This window comes from Echinops telfairi, unplaced genomic scaffold (genome assembly GCF_000313985.2).
Source record: "Echinops telfairi isolate 266 unplaced genomic scaffold, ASM31398v2 ScPeMD7_7427;HRSCAF=8465, whole genome shotgun sequence".
NCBI lineage: Eukaryota > Metazoa > Chordata > Mammalia > Afrosoricida > Tenrecidae > Echinops > Echinops telfairi.
This window is the reverse complement of record NW_022111327.1, coordinates 15569381-15592022: the sequence shown is the minus strand read 5'-3', so window position 1 is coordinate 15592022 and position 22642 is coordinate 15569381. Positions and strand designations below refer to the sequence as shown.

General features: G+C 39.0%; 2 protein-coding genes across 4 annotated transcripts in view; one reads left to right on the top strand and one right to left on the bottom strand.

Moving 5' to 3' along the window:
* KLHL13 (kelch like family member 13) overlaps window positions 1–22642 on the bottom strand; it is a 204177-nt gene that overhangs the window by 145028 nt on the left and 36507 nt on the right. The window lies entirely within an intron of this gene.
* Window positions 15999–16145, top strand: LOC115872589 (mitochondrial import receptor subunit TOM5 homolog). The gene has a single exon (XM_045298585.1). It carries the CDS (start codon window positions 15999–16001, stop codon window positions 16143–16145), a length of 147 nt encoding a protein of 48 aa, XP_045154520.1.

The window sequence follows — 22642 nt, the reverse complement described above, 5'->3', positions numbered from 1 at the left end:
CTGGAAACACAGGGAATCCAGGACAGATGAACCCCTCAGGACCAGTGGTGAGAGTGAGGATACTGAGAATGTGGAGGAAAGGTGAGATAGAATGGGGGAGGGGCTGGGGGAGGTGAGGGAGGGGAAAAATAAGGAGCTAATACCAAGGGCTCAAGTAGAAAGCTAATGTTCTGAGAATGATGAGGGCAACAAATGTACAAATGTGCTTGACACAATGAATCAATGGATTGTGATAAGAGTTGTACAAGCCCCAATAAAATGATTTTTTTAAAAAGAAGAAAATGTAACTCAATCTAAAACTGAAATCTCAAATCTATTCTCACATCAATATCTAAACAACAAAAGGGCATAAAAATATTGTAATGCCAAAAAATGTATCTCCATAGAGTCAATTCCGATTCACAGCGACCCTATAGGGTAGGATAGAACTGCAGCGTTTGTTTTTTTTTTAAATGAGAAAACATTAACTGAAAAGCTTTCATTAATTACAAAAACTAAGTAAGTCAATATGAGTACAAGATGCCTGAAACTTTTGTGACTACATGAGGAAGCTTCAAGAGAAAAATTGAATTGAAGGATAATGGCATAATTCCACAAACTTTTTGAAGCCTGCTTGTATTTCTAATAAGATTTTTTTTTGAAAAATAAAAAGGTAAATCACACTAATGACACTTTCTGAAGCATATGCATTTAGATTATATGTATTACCTGTTGTTGTGACCAATCATAAAGTAATATTGAATTCTAGCTGCACAATGATTTATTTATACTGGATTAAGAAGCCTCTTGTATTTAGCTCCATCGAAACCTACAGATGATCAGGCTTAGAGAAAATTTTATTTAACTGTCTCCTTAAGTGTTTGTCACAATCTTCAGCATTACATTGCAAAGGCAAAAATTACTTTTTAAAAGATATAGTGCCATTTGCCATCCTCATTCAGTCAGAATCCATGTCAGTTAATTAAATTACAAACAATAGCAATCCAAACCTGTTCTGATCACAATCTGTGCAATGCATTTACTTGTGTTTTGTTTCATGTATTTTTCCTAAGTGACTTTCAAACATGGTTAAATAAAAACTGTTATGTGGCAGTGCACCAATATGAACTCCCTAGAAAGTTGCATTCCAAACACAGAGTGTTCCAACATAAATCTTCACTTTGCTAATTAGGTCACTCTTCTTTTACTGCGCAAGGGACCCAAGGGAATAGAGCATTCTGGTCCAAATAAAAGGCATCATTTTTCAAGGTCCACAACATCATTTTGAATTTATTTTGCAAATTTAACAAAATGAAGGAAGGCAAAATAAAAGGGCAGTGCAGAAACGTTTATGCTTTTGCTACCGTCTTTCCATGCCACCACAGTAGCAATCTTATGGGGTACATTCAGGTCCATAGTTAGTTGATGACTCAGAAAAGCTATAGTTGAAAGAATTTATGACTTTCCTTATCATTTCAACTTAAAATATGTAATGCATGTTTATCCATCACTCTTTTGATCTAGGACCAAGATTTTTTTTCTCTTCAAGGACAACCCTGCTAATTGGATATTGGCATATTATTTTGGAAGTTCACCTCACCATCATGTTGACTGCATGGACTATGATTTACAGATTTGTTTACTGGAAAGTGGAATGAAAACCTAAAGACATTTGCAAAGCACACCGACTTCAGAATCCTTAAGAGGCTTTAAAATTGTCTCCAAAATCTTTTATAATTACAGGGCCAGATCTGAGGTGAAGTGAGTAAAGCACTGGCCTCTGAGTCAAAAAATCAAACCCAAACCAAACCTGCTGTTGGCATGTCAATTCTGACAACATAGAACTGCTCCAAACAATTTCCGGGGCTTTAAATCTTTGCACAAGTAGACTGCCATATCTTTCTCCTGTGCAGCGGCTGATGAGTTTGAACTGCCAGCATTATAGTTAACAGCCCAATACTTAGTCCGTTGTGTCACCAGGGCTCCTTACTATGCCATTAGGAGTATCAAAAGAAAAAGACAACTCAGAGATTGAGATAAAAATCCCAATTAAGGCCAAAAGCTCATGATGAAAATTTTAGTTCAGACAGCATCAATATTATTAATTTTTCAGCAATAGTTTATTAGACTCTAAGCAGTTGGACTGTCAAAATTCATCTCAAAGCATTCAACTTGGTTTCGTGGTAACTACTCTCTTTTCCGTCATAATCCATAGGATTACATTTGGAGCTGGATATGAGAAAGCAAGACAGAAGGAGAATTGAAATGTTTCAACTGTGACGTTGGCAAAGAGTATTTAATATATTGTGGCCTTTAAGAGAGTTGGGGTTTTTTAGGACATCATGGATTTTCTATTTTTATTGACAAAGTTCATATGAACAAATTAAATACTTAAAATCAAAGGCCAATTCTTAGGGCATACTTGTTTATTTTGTTTGTATTAAGTATGCCTTTCCCTAATACCTTTAACACAAGTCAAAGCTGTGAAAATACCTACCGGTCAATATACAACATTTTTACGTATTTCTGTGATCCAGAGTTAGCTAGAACACCCCATAGGCATATCACAGAGCTTTCACATAAGGGTGTTTTGCCTTAGAATTCCTAGATTATGTAGCAAATTCAGTCAACAGAAAAAGTGGTTCATATGCTGATCACCTAGGATCTTAATTGGCCAAAAGTTAAAACTCAACAGCCCTGATTCCACAAAAACATGGAATTTTTAAAATGTGATAGTTTATCATCACTTTTGAGAAACACTGTCATACATCCACTGCTGTGCACACATTATCTTCTTTTGGTATTATACCTGGTACTTTGTTCCCCGTTATGAGGGTGGGCATGGGGTCCTTTCAATTTCAGCATTTTATATAAGCTAAGCAGTTAATAAAAATCAGTTCATTTCCTATAATAAAAGCTACGTGTGCTTATCCTTCATCCCACCCTCTCCCCCAAAGTAGAAGTTGTTTTCGTCTTGGTCTGTGTTTATATAAAGCCCACCTAGTGACATTTTGTAGAGGTGGCCCTACAATTACAGATTGATGCCATTTTTTCCACGCAGAGCAGGAGAGTGGCCTGTTCTGCAGTGTGGTCCCCACACTGCCTCACTGCTCTGCCACACCAACCTGGCCACACACTAACCCCTGAGAGTTTATAAAGATACCCACCTGTTTGAGTTTAAAAATGGATCTGCACAAAAGAAATTTTAAAACTTAATATACAAGAAATTTGTTTTTAGAAATATGAAAATAATATCTGCCACTCCTGTCATGCTGGCAATGGACATATATATAAACATGCAGGAGAAAAGGTTCAATCTGCCTCTGACAACAGTAGCTCATATATTTAATGTGATGAACACATGAAAAAGCAGTTTTATAAGAAATACAACAAGGTTGCTTTGAAGGAAGGATGGCTAGATTTGGGGTCCTTTACTTTGAACACATCAATCAATATAAAATGACATCACTAGGGGACCAAGGAAATTTAGGAGAATCCTCAATGAGATAGAATGAAACAATAGCCATAACAGACAATAGAAAAGAAACTACCGGCAGTCCGTGTACCATCTTCCTGATACTTGTTCTATGCTCAAGCTATGGTGTATTTTGAATGTCTTCCAATCCATGGAATTCATCTTCCAGCAATATATTAGATAATATTTTATTGTGATTCATAGAGCTTTTATTGCCTAATTTTCAGAAGTAGATCTCCGGACTTTTTGCCCTACTCTGTCTTGGTCTGGAAGCACCATTCAAACCTTTCCAACAGGGTGGACCGTGCTGATATTTGAAATACCAGTAGGCTAGCTTGCAGCATCCTAACAACACATAACACACAAAACCAAAGTACCCCAGAATGACAGGTGGTAGGATTGAGGACTATATAGCTATGAAACAGAAGGGTGGATAAATCAAAATAGTACTGCAGAATTATCTCCAGGATATCTTCTTTTTTGAAAAAATCATTTTATTAGGGGCTCGTACAACTCTTATCACAATCGATACATACATCAATTGTGTAAAGCACGTTTGTACATTCATTGCCCTCATCATTCTCAAAACTTAAGTCAAAAAAAGGTTCAATGGAAAATAGTGTGGCCAGCTACCACTAACAATTTCTCTGAAAAGGATCACAGAAGGTCTTGTGGACAGCAGGGAAAAAAGTGGAGCAAACTCAAAATCACAAAGACTATGGACTCTACCCTTCAGATTGGGAACTGAACTCACTCCCACATTAGAATAATCAGTCACTGAAGATCAACAGGACAGCATTTACTCAATGACAAAGTGCATAGGATTAGGAGAGAAGGAAGGATGGAAACAGAGCTATAAGTGATGTCAGACTGAGAAGAATGTTCCAACACCACCAGGATCTCTATGTCCTCTTTGTTGTTGATTTTATTTCCCTAGTTGTTCCCTTCTATCGAGTTGTTTGCTCACTGTTCCTTTCCCCTGCTTCCTCCTTCCCCCAAGTCCCTCTAGAACCATCGGTCCCATTGCTTTCTCCTCAGGCTTGCTTCCCATTCCTATCTTATATAGGTAGGAAAAACAACAGCAACAGAGACAAAATAATCAGAATTATATTTGAAATGTTGACTAGAAAACTGATGATCTGTTCTAGAAACTTTCATTTAAATCACAATAAAACTTTAAAAGAAAGAAAATAGTGTACCTATTGCTCTATCTAAGAAAAGGGGAGTGGGATGGTTATCTATATGAGGAGAGGGCAGGGGTCATAATTTGAGTTCTTTGACTCTATGCTTTCTGGAAGATATGTCTTTGGAATTGTGTACATATTTTACTTAATTTTAAAACACATTTAAATTAAAAGTAGTCTTGCAAAGCAAAATTAGAATTAAATAAACTGACTCAACTGTGTATTCTGTTGAAATACAACCACTCATGCGTACACATTGTAAGATTTCCTCAGGAGAGTAAAATGGGAGTCCACAGATTGGGGAAAATATTTTTACCAATGACACATTGGACAAGGGTCTAATTACCAAAATCTACAGAACTACACAACAGCTCAATTTTTTAAAAAAATGACCCAATTAAGAAGTAGGAAAATGATATGAAGAGAGTTCACCAAAAATGAAATACAAATGGCTAACAAGCACATGAAAAAAATGCTTGAGATCACTAGTCATCCAGGAGATGCAAACTAAAACCACTATGAGATACTACCTTACACTCACAATGCTAGCCCATTAGAACACACACACACACAAACAGAAAACAACAAATACTGGAGAGGTTGTGGAGAGAATGGAACTCATATACACAGTTGGGAGACTTGTAAATCTATACAACCAATATGGAACACGATATTGTGATTGCTTAAAGTAACGGAGAATATAAATCCCATACAATTCAGCAATGCCGCTATTAAGCATATGCCACAAAGAATAAGAGACACAGCACGAGTGGATGTATGCTCTACCATGTTCATAGCAGCACAGTTCACAATAGCAAGAAACTAGAAGAAGCCTAAATGCCCAACAGTGGAAGAATGGATAAAGAAACTATGGTACATACACACAATGGAATACTTTGCATCCCTGAAAAATAGCAATGAAAGCATGAAACACTGCATGCCATGGAAGGACCTAGAAACCATTATGCTAAGTAAAAGTTAGTTGATCACAAACGGATAAATATTGTATGAGTTCACTACTATAAGAGAAACACCAATTAAACAAATCTTAGAGGCCAATACCCAAACAAAGGGGTAGAAAGTCTGCCTACTGGCCATCACCCCCCTTATGTGCATGTCATAAAAACCACCTTGAAAGAGGAGACCTCCCATTGACCGGGGCTACTCCTTCAAGAAGGAGGAAAAGGGAGAAGACCATTCACTTGATGCTATACAACACTGAGACAAGGCTGCGATGAGTCAACAGGCACTCCACAGGAATGAGAGAAGAATCTTACTGGAAAAGCAAGTTAAGAGCAGGGGCGCAACTCATGAACAAAGAGGTCTACAAGGCTGCCCCAATCAGAGCCAAACTGACCCCCTCCCTAGAAGTGTGTGCTACAGAGGACAACACTAAACCTACATGTTGGGGAGAGGGGCAGGCATGCCATGTCCACATGTAATTAAACCAAGAAGGAAAAAGAGAAAGCGAGTAATTAGACTCCATACCAGCACACCGAGCCCTGAGGACGATGTCCTTGCACAGAGTTCCTAAGGCACAAAGAGGACTGTAGGGCCAACAACAGCTTGAAACATGATGTCCCCTCACTGGAGCATACAGCAACAGAGGACAATACTGGGGACACAGGGTAGGGAGTGAGGCTGATCTCACACACACACACACTCCACCCATACATTGGGGCAAACCAAGAAGAAAACCTAACAGATAAGCAACAGGAGCAAAGCCACAAAGCCCCCGAGGAGCCCCAAAAAAACACGTCAGACTAAGAGGGACAGTTTCCCAGAACACCCCAGGACTGGTGGCGTAATAGTCATAAAGCTCAGGGAACAGACCTGGAATTATGTATGCTTTTTCAGGTTTTTTGCTAGGTTTTCTTCCTCTTTTTCTTCAATCTTTCGTTTTCTTTTAATTTTGTCTCCATTCCTGTTGTTTTTCCTACCTATATAAGATAGGAATGGGAAGCAAGCCTGAGGAGAAAGCAATAGGACCGATGGTTCTAGAGGGACTTGGGGGAAGGAGGAAGCAGGGGAAAGGAGCAGTGAGCAAACAACTCGATAGAAGGGAACAACTAGGGAAATAAAATCAACAACAAAGAGGACATAGAGATCCTGGTGGTATTGGAGCAAAAGCAATCTAGCTGAGAGGAATTACTAAGAGACAGAAGAAGGGCAAGCGTGAGAGTGGGACAGGAGGAAGGTAAAAGGAAACAGAAGAAAGATCTAGAAAGCAAAGCTATGGAGAGAGGTATAAACATATGTGTGTACATATGTAAATATATTAATTCATTAAAATAGAGGTATTGGCCTATTTACATATATTTATATGGCAATACATTGAGGAAGTGGACAGACTTTGGGCCCATGCTCAAGCCCTCCCTCAACACAAGAACACTTTGTTCTAACAAGGTGGCTTTCTGTGATGCTCGCCACCCCCCACCCCAACATGATTGCTGAAGAAAATATGGGTGCATAAGCAAATGTGGTGAAAAAAACTGATGGTGCCTAGTTATCAAAAGATAAAGTATCTGAGGTCTTAAAGACTTGAAGTTAAACAAGTGGCCACCTAGCAGAAAAGCAACAAGCCCACATGGAAGAAGCACACCAGCCTGTACGTTCATGAGGTGTTGACAGAATCAAGTAAAAGGCACCTGAAGACCCAAAATAAAACAAAAAACATATTGTTGAGAACAAGGTGGGTCAGAGCAGAGTCCTAAACCCCATCTGTAGACAATAGAACAACCCCTCACAGAAAGGTCACAAGGAAGGGATGAGTCAAGCATGGTGCAGTATTGGACCAATGAAACACACAATGGTCCTCTGTGTCTTTGAGTCTATGTCATCCCCACTATCATGACCCCAGTCCTGCCTTTCACTTCTGGCTAGGTCAGAACATGTACACTGGTACAGAGAAGAACGCAGGAGACACGGAATCCAGGTCAGATTTCTGTCCCTCAGGAATACAAATGGGAGGAGAAATACCGAGGGTAGGGGGGGAGTGGGGGAGAACCGATCACAATGAATGATGCATCCCGCCGCCCCCCCCCCCGCCCCCCCCACAGGGGGACAGAACAACAGAAGCATGAGTGAAGGGAGACAGCGGTCGGTGTAAGATATGAAGATAATAATAACTTATAAAATGAGGGGCTGATACCAAGGGTTCAATAGAAAGTAAATGTTTAGAAAATGATGATGGCAACATGTGTAGAAGTATGCGTGATATAATTATTGTATGGGGATTGTTATAAGACAGAGAGAGAGACCAAGGGAGAGGAGCATCTGCATTTCAGAGGAGGCACAGAAATGTAGATGTTGGTGGGTCTGGTGGGTAACTGGAAAGGAGCAACCTCACATTGGGAAAGGATGTTAAACAATAATTGTAGGGGATCTAAAGGGAGAATAAACCTGGTTCTATGTTCCTGGGTAGACACTTTGAATGCGTTTCTACCCAACCCTCGGTGAGCCACACCATGGACTAGGCACTATGGTGACCTTAGACGCTGGCCGTATGGCTAATATAGCATCTCCCAAGGGCCACACCAGAAGGACTCAATGTGGAAGCCCGACTGAACGAACTGGACCCTACCTCAAAACTACCTGTACACTTGGAATTAGACTGAAAGACTGATGGGAGAGGAAGCAAAGGATGGCCACCCCAAGACTTGAAATGGTGGTCATTGGATCTTGGATGGAACCCTTGGCTTTGTGGGTTTCTAATGAAAGGAGACGCAGAACCACAGTATATTAAGTAGCTCAATGCTCCACTTGCATTAATATGACAGGTTTTAATCTGAGGCAAGTATCTGCACTTGTAAGAAATGTTACACAATGAAAACACTGTCAGTTGATTCCCCCACCTTTGATGCAAGCTGGACCGGATCTGATTTTCAGCATGTTTTATTTTTATGGTTTGTTTTGTTTTTGTTTGTTCATATTAGGGTTTATTTCGGAGGTGTTATGTCATTGGGGGTCACCCTCTTGAAGCTGTGTTATATGTTTTTTTGTTTGTCGGTATTTGAAACCCAGGACTGATGAACTATAGGTAGCAGAATAAGGATTTTAGGGGTAAGGGGTGGGGAGGGTGTACAGTGGTGAGTGAGTAGGGGGAAGGGAGACAATGTCAAGGAGTCCAGGAAGAAAATGAATGTTTGGAAACTGATTGTGGTAGCAACTGTACAAAACTGCTTGTTGTGATTGAACTATGGAATGATATATGTATTATCTCCCAACTAATAATAAATGTTTTGAAAAAGAAATGTTATAGGAAATTTTCCCCTAGCACTAACCCACATGTTCAATGTAGACAGAGCACAATGAATTAAGAAATCAATCTGTGCAAAGCAACAACTCATGGGTTGCAGCTTGTAGTTGGACTATGATCCCATAAACTCCTCATATTAACAGTACCTTAAATTCTATACCATTGGATGCATTATGTTATCAATGCAATTGTCATATATCCTAGGAAGATGACTGACAATGTTTCTCTATTTTGTTTGTTGTTGCTGTTGTTGTTGTTGTTTGGGGGGCTGTCTGTCTGTTTTTGTTGTTGTTGGTGGTGGTGGTGGTGGTGGTGGTGGTTTTTGTCATAATATAACCACCAAAGTAAACCAGAATCTTTCACATCCCATGAACAAGCAGATGGATTCTGGGCTCCAACTTAATTCTAAGCCCAATCCAAGAACATTTAGTTCTTACAACAGGACCATTCTCAATACTCGCCTCCACAAAGCGATCACTGAAGATAAGGGTGCTACAGCAAAGTGTGATGAAGAAAGCAGATGGTGCCAGGTTATCAATTGGAATAGTGTCTGGGGTCTTTAAGGCTTGTATTTGAACAAGCAGTCATCTAAGTAAGGTGTCAACTAAGTCCACATGGAAGAAGCATACCAGTCTGTGTGATCCAGAGAAGGCAACAACAAAATCCACATATGATGAAGGGAAAACTTTCAGAGTTTCAATTATGAAGACTCAATTTGTAGAAGGCTATGGAGGATGATAGGAGCCCCCAATCTTTCTGCAGACCATCTAGTCGGATAAAGCCTCTGGCACATACCCTCAGGCCACAGGCAAAGGACTCTAATGACTTTACTACCCGAGATTCTCAGAATTTTATCATAGTATATCAAGCTATAGCATAATGATGCATGGTCAGATGCCCTCCCTCCTAACTCAACCTGAATTTGCTCTAAGCTCAAATATGTCTCACTTTTTCACGACAGGAATTTGTTCTCTGGCTTTTTAAGTATTGTTGGTAATCTTTTCTTTCCTGCTCTTTCTTTTTGTCTTTATATTCTTATATCATTTTCTTATTTATGTTTCATTTTGTTTTTGATTTTCTGTTAGGTTTCCCAGGCTATGAAACACAAAAGTAGTGGATGCATAGAAACAATAACTTATGCAATAGTTTATCAGGAACTGGGTTGGGGAGAGTAAGGGGCATTGGGGAGTCAACAGTGAATGCTGGAGGGGGGGGAGCACGAGAACTGATTGTGATGATCTGTAGACAATTCTATAGGTAACAACTATGGGAGTGTATGATGTGTTAATTTTATATCAAGAAAACTACTAAAAAGAAACCAAAGTTGACCGATGGTTACCATGAATGAAGGAGGAAGAGTTTTTGCTTGGGGGCCATTGAGTTGATGTTCATGGTGGTGAAATCATTTGGAAAAGGATATCAATAATGGCTGCACAACACGAAAAGTAAAATCAATGGCACTGAATTATACATGTAGAGGTTGCTCAATTGGAAAATGTTTTGTTGTGCATATGCATGCCACAAGTTAAAAAGAACAATGACATTAATAACAAAATAAGAACGTGTTCTACAACTTATTGTGGTAATGATTGTACAACTCTTCTTCGTATGACTGAACTACTGAATTGTATGATACTTTGATGAAGTGCCAATAAAACTGTTTTTTTTTTAAATCAGGAAAGAGTAGTTGTGAAGCACTAACCAGAGTGTGAAAGATGAATGGGAAAATAGAGAAAGTAGTAGTAGGTGAGAATTTGTGGACTCCCATGATAGTTTAAAAAGTAATATGGAGACCTTAGAAGAAAATAGTGGCAAAAGAAGTGAAGATGAGGGGATAAATAAAATAGACTAAATGGAAAGATAAGAGAGGAGAGTATATATATATATACACACTGCTAAGTCTTTGTATCTTAGCAGTTTGATTAATGGCTGGTGGGCCATTAGCCAAAGTGATGACTCTAAGGTAAGGTAATACTCACAATCTAATTCCTACTATGTTGCAAATTATCATTTTAAAAAGTACTTAAAAGCAAATTAGGTCAAAATCAAACATGTGATGGTGTTGCCCTTCTGTGAATTTTTACTTTTCTATAAGACCCATTAGTTTTACTTTCATTATAAGTAAATAATTGTAAAAGGCTGACTTTACTAAATATCTACACTCATTGCTACCAGACGAGGAGTACAAAAGACTTGGGGTTTCCTCCTCACTCCACCAATTACTGATTTTGTGACATAGGGTCAATTACTTTTCTAAGCTGCAGTAATTTCATCTTTAAATCAGGTACTATCTGCACTATGTAATGTCCAAGATGCCCATCTACCCACCCAATCATAAACTACAGTGGCAATAGAAGTAGAAGCAGGAGCAATAACAACAACAGTCAAAACAATAAACTAACGATGTGCCATAAAACAAATGATATCATGTAATTGTGATTTGGAAACTGAAAGCCCGAGCATAAAATAACATAAAAATAGTTGTACCATTTAAGTCACTAGGGAGATCCATGCCTTCAGTGTGGTTACACCTCAATGTAGAGAAAACGAAAATCTCACAACTGGACCAATTACAAATGCCATGCTAAATGAAGACAATATTGAAGCTTTCAAGGATTTGATTTTACTTGAAAAAGAGGATGCCCCTCCGCGAGATGGACTGTGGCTACGACAATGGGCTCCAACATAGCCACAATCATGAGGATGACCAAGAGCCGGGCCATGTTTCATTTGATTGTGCACTATGCGTTCTGTTGTACGTGTTCACTACAAATCTGAATTGACGAGATGCCACCTGGTTACAACAATAGGAGATGATATTATTTCTTCAGGCTACAGTTACTCCTTAACATTAGTGAGCATTTGATAAACACCAACTAATTGCCAACCACTCTCCTAGGCAACATTTCCAGAGATTCTTACTGCTCTTCAAGGGAGACATCACTGAAATATGTCAGTAAGGATACTGAAACTCAGAGAAACTGTGCAATCAAAACTGAAATGATGAAGCCAGAAATCTAACCCAGAGTTATCTGATTATAAATCCTCTTCCTATTATAAATGTAATCACATTCTCTTCTTTGAATTTTGAATGCTGACTTTGGCCCACTATTCTTTATACTGTTCCCAATGACTGCCTCTTAAAGTCAACAACTGGTTACCAGTCTCGTTCTGCCTTCTAAATATGATCCTGCTGACTAAGATCCCCAGGAAATTCTTGCTCCAGCCCCACGCCTCACTGTAATGTCTCTTCTCTGTCACCCTACTCACACTTTCCTTCTAATTTGCTTAATCTTTCATTCTCCTTCTCAGCTTCCACCTTCCGGGTCTACTCTCTTTCATTTCATTCAAAAGCTTTTATCTGAGATTTCCTGAACACCTTTCCTAAAACACCTAGAGCTTTAACTTCTTCTTTGCTGTTTGCAATGCACCCTCCACGTTTGTCTTCCTTATGAAGTATTATGTCTCCGGAGTCAGTAACTAGCTCAACCACTCACCTGCAAGGTGTCTAGTTAATGTTGCTCATGAAATTACCACCCAAAGTCTTTGTTGGCTTTTCTCCCCCTTTCGGATAGAACATACTTGACCATCTTTCCGTGCTTCCCAGGGAAATTCAATTAGAAAAGTCACTGACACATTCCACTAGCAAATTATCTGAACTTCTGAATATTAAGTCAAATCATCCTTTTTAACACATAAAACGAATACTTCAGAATGTCTAGACTGTGCCAATTTCGTAGTAATTTCATCTATTCAAACCATAGCAAACATACAATAAATAAGATGCCTCACTGACAACATGTGTCACAGAGCTCAAGCACGATGCGTATTTATATTACTAACTGATACACCCCTTGGTCCTTCCGGTACAATTAAAACTGGCCAAGAAGTATAGTTTTTAAGACTGTGACACATCACAAGGGGGCACACTGAAAATAGTAAGATACGACATCTGAGAGCAAGAATAGAAAAAGGAAAAGTATTTTAAAAGCAGCTCAAGAAAACCACAACAATCCAGGATTACAATTTGTAGAAGCAATAATCTTACAAGGATCAACAGATCCTCCCAAAAAATCAAACTTGCTACCATGCAGTCAATCTCATCTCATGGAGACCCTACAGGACAGGGTAGAACTACCCCTGCAGGTATCTGAGCCTGGAAATTTTCCTGAGAGCAGGCTGCCTCATCTTGCTCCAGAGGAGTAGCTAGTGGGTTGGAACTACTGATCTTATGGTTAGCAGCCCAATTTATAAACCACTATGCCAACAGATTCTATGGCCATCTCTGACACATTGTCCAGTGATAGCTAGGACGATGGTTTTGAGTCAAAAAGAAAAATATTTAACCTGAGTATTAGAAATGAAAAATAAATTGGAGTTAACAGGATAAACTCAGCTGAATATTTTTGTTCTACAAAGATTCATTTTCCAAGGATTCAAGAAAAATTAGTAGTTACTGACTCAAAGTTTTCACTGTTAAAAGCAACATCTTCACTCTTAATCACATATGATTTTCACTAACAATATAGTAGATTCCCTAAAATTATATCAACTCTCTTAACCAAGCTGTCAAAGTAATCTTTATAAAGGAATGGGAAGTTGACAATAATAGACCTATTAAGAAATGTGGGGAGTTGCAATAAAAAGGCCCCTCTACTTTACTATAGAAATATATGTATTAATGAACAAAATACATTCCAAGGGAATAGTTGACTGTCTCAACCTCCATTACTAGAAATAGAAATATTATATAAAATAGGATATACATTATTATATAAAATTCTTTCCAAGCCTCAGGACACAGACACACACACACACACACACACACACACACACACACACACACACACGCTCCCAGTTTCCTCCAGATGAGATATGCTTCAGGCTCCTGGTCCTCCGTTGAAATACTTCTAACTGCCTTTGGGGAAACCCCTAACCCATATCCCAGGTGGCATCCCTCCATTCTTAGGGAAGAGGCATTATAATATTAAGAGCATGCGCTCTGGAGATAGTCAGACTGGTGTCAAATTCTAGCTCTACTGCTGAACTGTGTGACCTTGAAAACTTCTCTGTGCTAAGGTTTGCTCCTCTATAAAATGGAGAGAAAATACCTACCACTTAGCATCACACAAAAATGTTAGTAGGATATAATTTCTAGAACACCTATTATGAACCAGGGACTGTGCTAGGCATTAGAGACGCAGATATAAATAAGAAACTATTACAACTCTAATAAAAACCTCAATCTCATGGGAAAATAAGGCACAGTCAGTACTATGAACATATTGTATGCTGTGGTGAGATGGTACAAAAAATCCCTAAGATACCTGGATTCCCAAGAGATATGTCTTCTGTATCTTTGTTGTTGTTGTTGTCTTCTGTATCTTAAAAGTACAAGTTAGACAAACGGGGGGGGGGGGGGAGCCTACAATAATAGTTTCTGAGACACAATTAGAGTTAATCTTTGCGCATCACATTTGCTTGTTTAAAATACTGTATTCAAATCTGTTGGAAACTTTAAAGGATTATATGTATACTGTTGAGTATGAAAGTATTGAAAAAGCTCAACTGCCCCAGAATTTCAATTCCTTCCACCTAATGGGCAGTGTGAAATTCCCACTATAAAAACCCATCTCCTAAGAATGCATTTTTAAATGCAAGATTCACCTAATATGGTAGTAGGTAAAAAGAAAATTAATATAAGCCTTCTATGGGCCAGATATTTTTATATTGGTTATGTCCCCCAATCCTCAGGACAACACAATGAGGAAAGTATTATCATCCTCATTGTACAGATAAGGGAACAGGCTTCTTGAGGGTAACTGATGAGCCCATGGACTGTATCCGTGGAAGCAGCAATCAAGAAATCAAATGATGGATTGCATTGGGCCAATCTGCTGCACAAGACACCTAAACCGTGGTATTTTCTTTTTCGATTAGTTTATTAATTTCTGACAGTTTTGCTAACATAAAATTCACGTATCCTACATTTCAATAGTTTAATCACAATTCATAAGAGTTGTGCAACTGTCACCACTATCAATTCCAGGTCAGTTCTTCCTCCTTGCACTTATTGTTGTTAGCTCTCCATTTCCCGCCCACCTCCCCTGCCCTGTCCCTTTGAAACTACTAAACCAGTTGTTGTCTCTACAGGTTAACCTTTCCTGGGTTTCACATGCAGAAAAACATACAAAATCAGAACAAAACGCAAACAGCCCAACAACAGAGTATAACAGAAAAGCCTCGATTGAAAATGAAGTCGAAAATGTTAAAAACTAGAAGAGTTATTGGATCCAGAGAGAGGTCAAATGCCAAAGTGTCAGATTTGGACCTAAGTACAATGTTCTCAGTCTTGTAGCCAGGCCTTTCCCAGCCCTGGTCCATAGTCAGAGGGGGGTCCCCTGGAGCTTGATTAATCCACATAAAGGCCTTGCGAATGGGTTCGGGGTTTTCACTGTTATCCATGGACTTCTGCAAACTGGGTGTTCAGAATTTAGGCTATACTACTGTTCCCTCGTCTAGGCTTGGTTTCTATTTTTACAGTTCTTGGATTACATAGCCTCGTGCACTTTTTCTGTGTGGATTTAGTTGACGTCTCACTTAGATGGCTGCTTGTTTTTAAGAAAAGCCTAAGACTCCAGACGCTATTCTTTCTAATAGATGGGCAACATCTGCTTTCTTCACCACACTTTGCTATAACACTTGTATCTTCAGTGGTCACTTTATGGGGGCATTAAGCCAGGCCCAGTCGTGGTATTTTCAAAAGCATGTGAAAGTTGGACTCTAAGTAAGGGACATTAAACATGAATGTAAACTGTGAATTACAGTGCTGTTGCACAATACTGAAACTACCATAGACTGCCAGAAGAACAAACAAATCTGTTTTGGAAGAAATACACCTAGAACATTCCTTGAAAGTGAGGATAGAGAGGTCGCTTATGTACTTTGGAAATGTTGAAGAGACCAATCTTTAGAGAAATACATCATGACCCCTCATAACCACCAGGCAGTGGTGTGTTCTGTGAGTCAACACTGACTGGAGGGGCCGAGATCCGGGCGAGAAGCGAGAAGCGGCTAACTGAGGAGCTCCTAGATCCTCACCATGTTTCAGCCTGAGGGCCTCGCGCCGAAGCTGGAAATGAAACGGATGATGCATGGGAGCGTGCTCTCCTCCATAGGGAACTTTCTTATCTGCGTGGCCCTGCTGGGACTCACTCCCTTTAGCTTAAAGAAATTGGATAGCATATAAAGAAGTGGCAACATGAGAATGTACGATATGAAGAAGCTGGTTCCATCTGCAAACGAATAGACCCACAAAGATATACCAGACACTTTGAATGGACTTAAAAATTCTGCTTGTGAAGGCCAAATTTTGATTTTAGTGACTGACTAACTCTAAAAAGTGAATTGGGAAATTTGAAAACAGTTTTCCTGGTCATATTTCAACCCTTTTGCCTCTGATACTTGGCCTCTGGGAATGTTGGTATCACTGGAAATAATGTCACACTGCGTTTTCCAGCAAGTATTCATCACGTGTCTGAAGTCGTTCTTTCTTTGCTGTCATCTCTGTGGACCCTTATTTCTCCCGAGAAGGTAGTTGTGAGCCTGTGACAATCAGTTTTTCTTGTGGAAGCAGCACAGAACGACAAGGACAGCTGACCACAGAGCCACTCATCTATATTTTAAATAAATGCTTCTTTTTTTAAAAAAATAAAGCAACTGACTTGACACCCAACAATAGTATGTCCAAGGACACAACTATCAAGCGGATGAGTCAGGATTCCAAACTGGAAATCTTGAGCTGCATCATTAAATTACACTGCTTCCCGATGAGCGGATTCCGGGAACCCAGGAGGCAAGAGAATTTTGGGAATGATGAGGGCAACAAATGTATAGATGTGCTTTACACAATTGATCTATGTATTGTGATAAATTGTATGAGCCCCAATAAATTGATTAATTAAAAAAAAAAAATTACACTGCTTCCCTAGTGTACCGACATGAAGGTAACACACAGTACGGGGTAAGAGGTAGTCACAAAGAACCCTCTTCCCAGAGAATTTGGTAAAACGACTTCACTGGTTCTAAATCACAAATGAAAAAATATGGTGATTATTTTGAGAAATGCGGGCACGTACCTATAATACTGTGGGACAAAACAGTCAGTGACTAACATGCCCTGGGGAGCAATTTGGAAATGCGTTGGGGTCCTTTTACTGCTCATAATTACTGGGGGGGTGCCACGAGTATTTGGTAAGCAGAGGTCAGAATCAAAGAATTTGTGAAGTAGTTCTAGGATTAATAATACGAAGCTTTTTTACAAAAGGTACCAGAAAATCCTAATACTTTATGGTAAAGTCTTTATGTAAATCAAAGAAAGACTGTCTCCACATGATTGAGTGAGACATCCACTCCGTACCCTATACATTCGCACATTTTCAACTACATATCCATTGAAAGTGGTCTTAGCATAATAGTGCAGTTACTGCAAATAGGCCACAGAGGATATTTGAATGTCTTTTGAATAGACTTTAAACAAACTCTATTAGTAGTGACACATGAACCTCATGAATCCTAGTAAAAGTTATTTTAAAACACTTCCTATGAGTGGTAGCCCAAAATCCATTTACACGATCCCTATGTAGATTAAGTCCCTGGTGAATCCCCACTGGAACGTTAGCAGCCCTAATAGCAGACCAAAAGAGCACTGTAAAGTGGATTTTAGCAGCTGTACTTAGACTACAATGTAACACCTTGCAATTTGATCTCATTCTGGACCCAATTTATTCTAAATTTGAAATCTCTGCTTTCTCAATTGGGGTCTTTCCCTGTTTTATCTGGTCATTGGTGTTGGGTCTTTATCTGCTGTTTGTCCTTGTTTTGTATATTTATTTGTACAGGGAAACCAGGATGGGCAAAATTTATGGAGGCAGTTTCTAGGTTGATGATTGCCTGGGGGCATGGAAGGGAAGGGTGGAGGAAGTGGAGAGTCAACATTAATTGGTACACAAAGAAAGAAAACATTCCAAAGTTGATTGCACAACCTTCCTTATATGATTTGACTATTGAATTGTATGAGATGTTAATTATAGCTCAATAAAACTTAAAAATTGAATAAAAAATATTTCATATTACTGTCATATTTACCTATAGTTATGGTGAATGTATATATAATAAAATGTCATTTCATATTCTTCACATATACCTATCAATAATATTAACTCATCATGCTGTGCAATCACCATAATCATTCCCAAAATTTCCCATCGCCATTAACAGATTCAATGTCTCCCTTTCCCCTTACTTCCACCCCCACAGCCACTAATAAATTTAGGTCTATATACAGTTCCCTATTCTAAATATTTCTCATAATTGGGATTATACAACCTTAATCCTTTTGTGACAGACTTATTTCACTCAGCTTGATGTTTTCAAGCTTCAACTATGTGGTAGCATGTATCAAGACTTCATTTCTCCTACTGGCTGAATTATATTCCATTGTCTGTATGGGACACATTTTGTTTATCCATTCATCATTTGGTAGACATTTTGATGGTTTCTACTTTGTATCTATCATGAATAGCACCGCAAGGAACATTGTGTAAGAGTTCCTGTTCATGTCCTTACTTCAAATTCTTTGGAGCATAGCCTTGAGATTGGGATTGCTGGATCAGACGGTAGTTCTATGTTCAACATTTTGAGGAGTCACCATACTGCTTTCCCAAGCAGCCCTATAATTTCACAATCCCACGAACAATGAATGAAGATTCCTATTTCTTCACATGCTTGACAACACCTGGTGTTTTACTTAAAAAAAGAAAATTCGTACCTGTCTTAGTAGGCAGTGGAGCTCTGGTGTCGTAGTGGATTACACAGTAGGCTGCTAATTGCAAGCAAGGTTGGCGATTCAAACACACCAGGTACTTTGGTAGGTGGAAAATGAGGCTTTCTGCTTGAGTAAAGATTTACAGCCTTGGAAACCATTGGAAGAAGTCCACTCTGTCTGATAGGACTGCTGTGAGTCAGACTCCATTTGATGACAGTGAGTTTTAGTAATCAAGATTTCTTATTGTTGTTGAGATGTGCACCCACGCACACAGCCTTGGTGGCATAACAGGTAGGCATAAGGCTGTTCCGTAAAAGGTTGGGAATTTAAACACATTCAGGAACTCCTCCGGACAAAGATCCGGGAATCTGCTCTCATAAAGATTACAGCCTAGAAAACCATATAGGCAGTTCTACTCTGTCACATGGGGTTGCTATGTGTTGAAAATCAACTTGACAGCAACTACCAACAACAATGACTAATGACTAGTGAGCAGAGTCTGGTGATCTACTTTTGAACATCAGTGAAAACCCTCTGGCATCCCAAATGACCATGAGCATGTCACAGATCCAGGTAACACTCCATTCTGCACAGACTTACTGCGACTCAAAGAAGGACTTTTTTAAAAACCCACTTTTGATTGTAATTTGGATGAAAGCTCATCGAAAACAAACAGCGTTTCCATTCAATAATCCATACACATTTTGTTTTGGGTATGAAGTCCCCACAATGTATCAAACAGCACTCTTCCCACTGCCTCCCTGTGTTTTCCCTTTCCACTCATCCTTTTGTTCCAACTCCTTTCTGCCTTCGGAGATTTAGCCCTAGGCAAATGCAGTACCTCTGATCTCCTTTGGCTGATAGTTACTGTGTCCAAGGCAAAGTCAATATTCTTTGAATATTCAAATACACCTTAATTCAAATACATCAACTTTTCTGCTATCACCCTTATTCATTACCCAACTTTAACATGCATATGGGGCAACCGAGAATACCATGACTCGGGTCAAGAGCACCTTAGTGCTAGAAGTGAAATCTTTGCACTTTACCATTTTAAAGATGTCTTTGGCAACAGATTTGTCCAATGTCATACAGGATTTTGTTCCTTGACTACTGCTGTTGATGTGAAATCCTTGACGACTTCAGTCTTTTCGGTTTATCATGATGCTATCTACTGGTTCAGTTATGAGGATTTTAGTTTTCTTTACATTGAGTTATAATCCATAATAAAGGCCACAGTCTTCGATTGTCCTCAGCAAATTCTCTAAGTCCTGCTCACTTTCAGCAGGGAACGTTGTGTCAGATGCCTATCAAAGGTTGCTACTGAGCTTTTCTCCAATCCTGATGCCACCTTCTTCTTAAGAGAGTTCAGTTTCCTGGATTCTTTGTTGAATTTCCACAGTTCTGTATATTTTCTAGCTTTTATACAGTTATTATTTTCTAATTTATCTCCATCGCAGTTGGCAAAAAGATTTTGTTTGATTTCATTCTTTTCAAAATTTATTGAAACTTGTTTTGTCATGTAACATGTGCTTTGTGATCAGGAAGCCCACACAGAACGATTAGGTGAGGGTCCACCTTTTCTGTAGTCACAGATCAGGACCCCTTTCTCCTCCTCAGGGAAGCTGTAGCTTACCTGTTATTGTAGCAGCTGTTTGTCCATGGCATTGGGAATGGGAGGGGCATGCATGCTCCAAACAGACCACCAGTAAGATCAGTCCTGTTAATTTCAGCTAGATTCTTAGGTCTTTCTCTGTGTGTGAGTACGCTGTGTGCTTTCTGGGGGATTGGGCTCCATTGGAACTGTCTGTCTGTATGTCTTACTACATTCAAGAAGCCCTGAGAGAGGGAAGGGTGTAGAGATTGGACAAAGTACTTCTCCTAACATAAGAGAACCATCTTTGCCTTGGGTCTGTCTGAATTCCTTTCAACTGGATTCAATATCCCTTTGACCCAGGCAAAAAATTTCTTAGTGTTCTTGTAGGGAAGGTCAGGAATCTCCACCTGCTCATGTTGACATCTTCCCACAATTAGTCTACATATTTTTATGGTGACGCTAAGAAATCTGTGCTATCGAAATCATATTGAAAGTACTTCTGTGTTACCTTTTACTTTACAATGTTCTCTGAACAGAAACAATTACTACCCAATTTTTTAAGAGCTTCTTGTTTTACTGTTTCGCTTTCTAACTTATCTTCTGTTGCTCAGGGTCTAGAGAAGAATATGGTCTTCAAAGTTTTTATAAGTACTGGAAATTTAAAATACGCCTTGACAGGTACTGATATCTTAAAATAGGAAATATGGTTTCTGTGATATCACATAATTACTCAATCCCATATCACAGCATAGGTAAATATTATGACACTGTACTTATAAATATGGCCTAGATCATTTGTGAGAATATCATACTTCCTCATTTTCTCAACGTAGACAGTCTGTAATCTGTCCTGGAATGTTATCTCTATTTTTTCCTTCTTTCTCTTATCATATACAAATAAGTGCAATCTATTATGACTTATTCTAACAACTTTGTTTTATAATCCACTTGTATCACTGATTCTTTCATCCTCTAGATTTCTTATATGAAATTATCTTATTACTCAAACCTGAATTTACTGTTTAAAAGCAGGTACAAGCCTTGACTACTTAATTTGGTTTTCTAGTATAGTTGTGTCCTTGCAGTTACATACTGAAATAGTAATTTTATTATAAACTATATTAATTTATATTTTATTATATGTATAGGTAAGTGCTATTATCTATGAACTATTTTTCCAGTTCATTACAGAGAATCTTACAAGACATTAGATATTTGTTTAAAGGTAGTGCAAGGGTCTGATAGAGTTGAAGGCCACATAAAATGACTTGTAGTGTCCTGAACCAGGAGGAGAGCTCAAGATCTGGCCCTGAAGCAAAGAAGAATATTTTTTAATGGAGAAGTAGCTTTTAAGAAATAAAATAATCAAATGTGACTATGCAAAGGTGTCTCCTTGCAATTCATTCAAATCTTATCCAGCAGCAGTCATAGGATCAAGGTTGATTAAGGGGCCCAAAATGGAATATTGGAAAAGGAACTAATTAACAATTTCAATCCTGAAAGAGTGTCGGGAAGCTGAAATTGACCCATAAATCAATTCTTTAACTACAACCCATGACCCAGATAATATGCTCACTACTACAGTAAAGGTTAACTGTACATCAACTAGCCTGTCTATGAGGGGTTACCCCTCCTCCCCAAAAAAAGGGGAAAGCCAGGGAAGGTTCTTTCTGTGGTCACAGTATATTTTTTCTTAAAAGCATTTTTGCTCAAACCTCTTTTTTTGTGATGCTCAAATTAAGAAAACAGCATGAGGCTGTGAAATTTTCTTTCCTACTCTAGAAAAATGCCACAGAAACTGTTGTGATGTTGAAAACATCTTACAAGGAGAGCCCTATGGGAAAAACTCAAATATATGAGTGGTTTTCTTATTTCAAAAGGTGGAATGTCAACTGATGACAAACCTCGTTCCGCATGTCTATCAACTTCCCAAACAGACAAAAATGTCAACTCGAAGTGCTATTTAGGAGTTCTGAAAAGATTGCATAACAGTGTGTGACCAAAAAAAGGCCTAATTTGTGGCAGACGGGGGACTGGTTTTGCCACGACGACAATGCACCTGCTCACGCAGCCATCCCATTGTGCCAGTTTGGGGCAAAGAAATAGCATGCCTCTCTTGCCCCCAAAGACCCTATTCTCCAGACTTCGCTTTGTGTAACTTCTTTTCATTTCTGTGGATGCAGAGGGACCTGAAAAGACAGTGATTTGAAAATGTGGAAGAGTTGAAGAAAAAATGAGAAAGGTGGGGGGAGCGGGGAGGGAGGGGAAAAATGAGGACCTAATGTCGGGGGTTTAAATGGAGAGAAAATGTTTTGAGAAACGA

Bases quoted from the DNA above. Each gene is read 5' to 3' on its own strand.
- LOC115872589 (XM_045298585.1), top strand. From the start codon at position 15,999: ATGTTTCAGCCTGAGGGCCTCGCGCCGAAGCTGGAAATGAAACGGATG.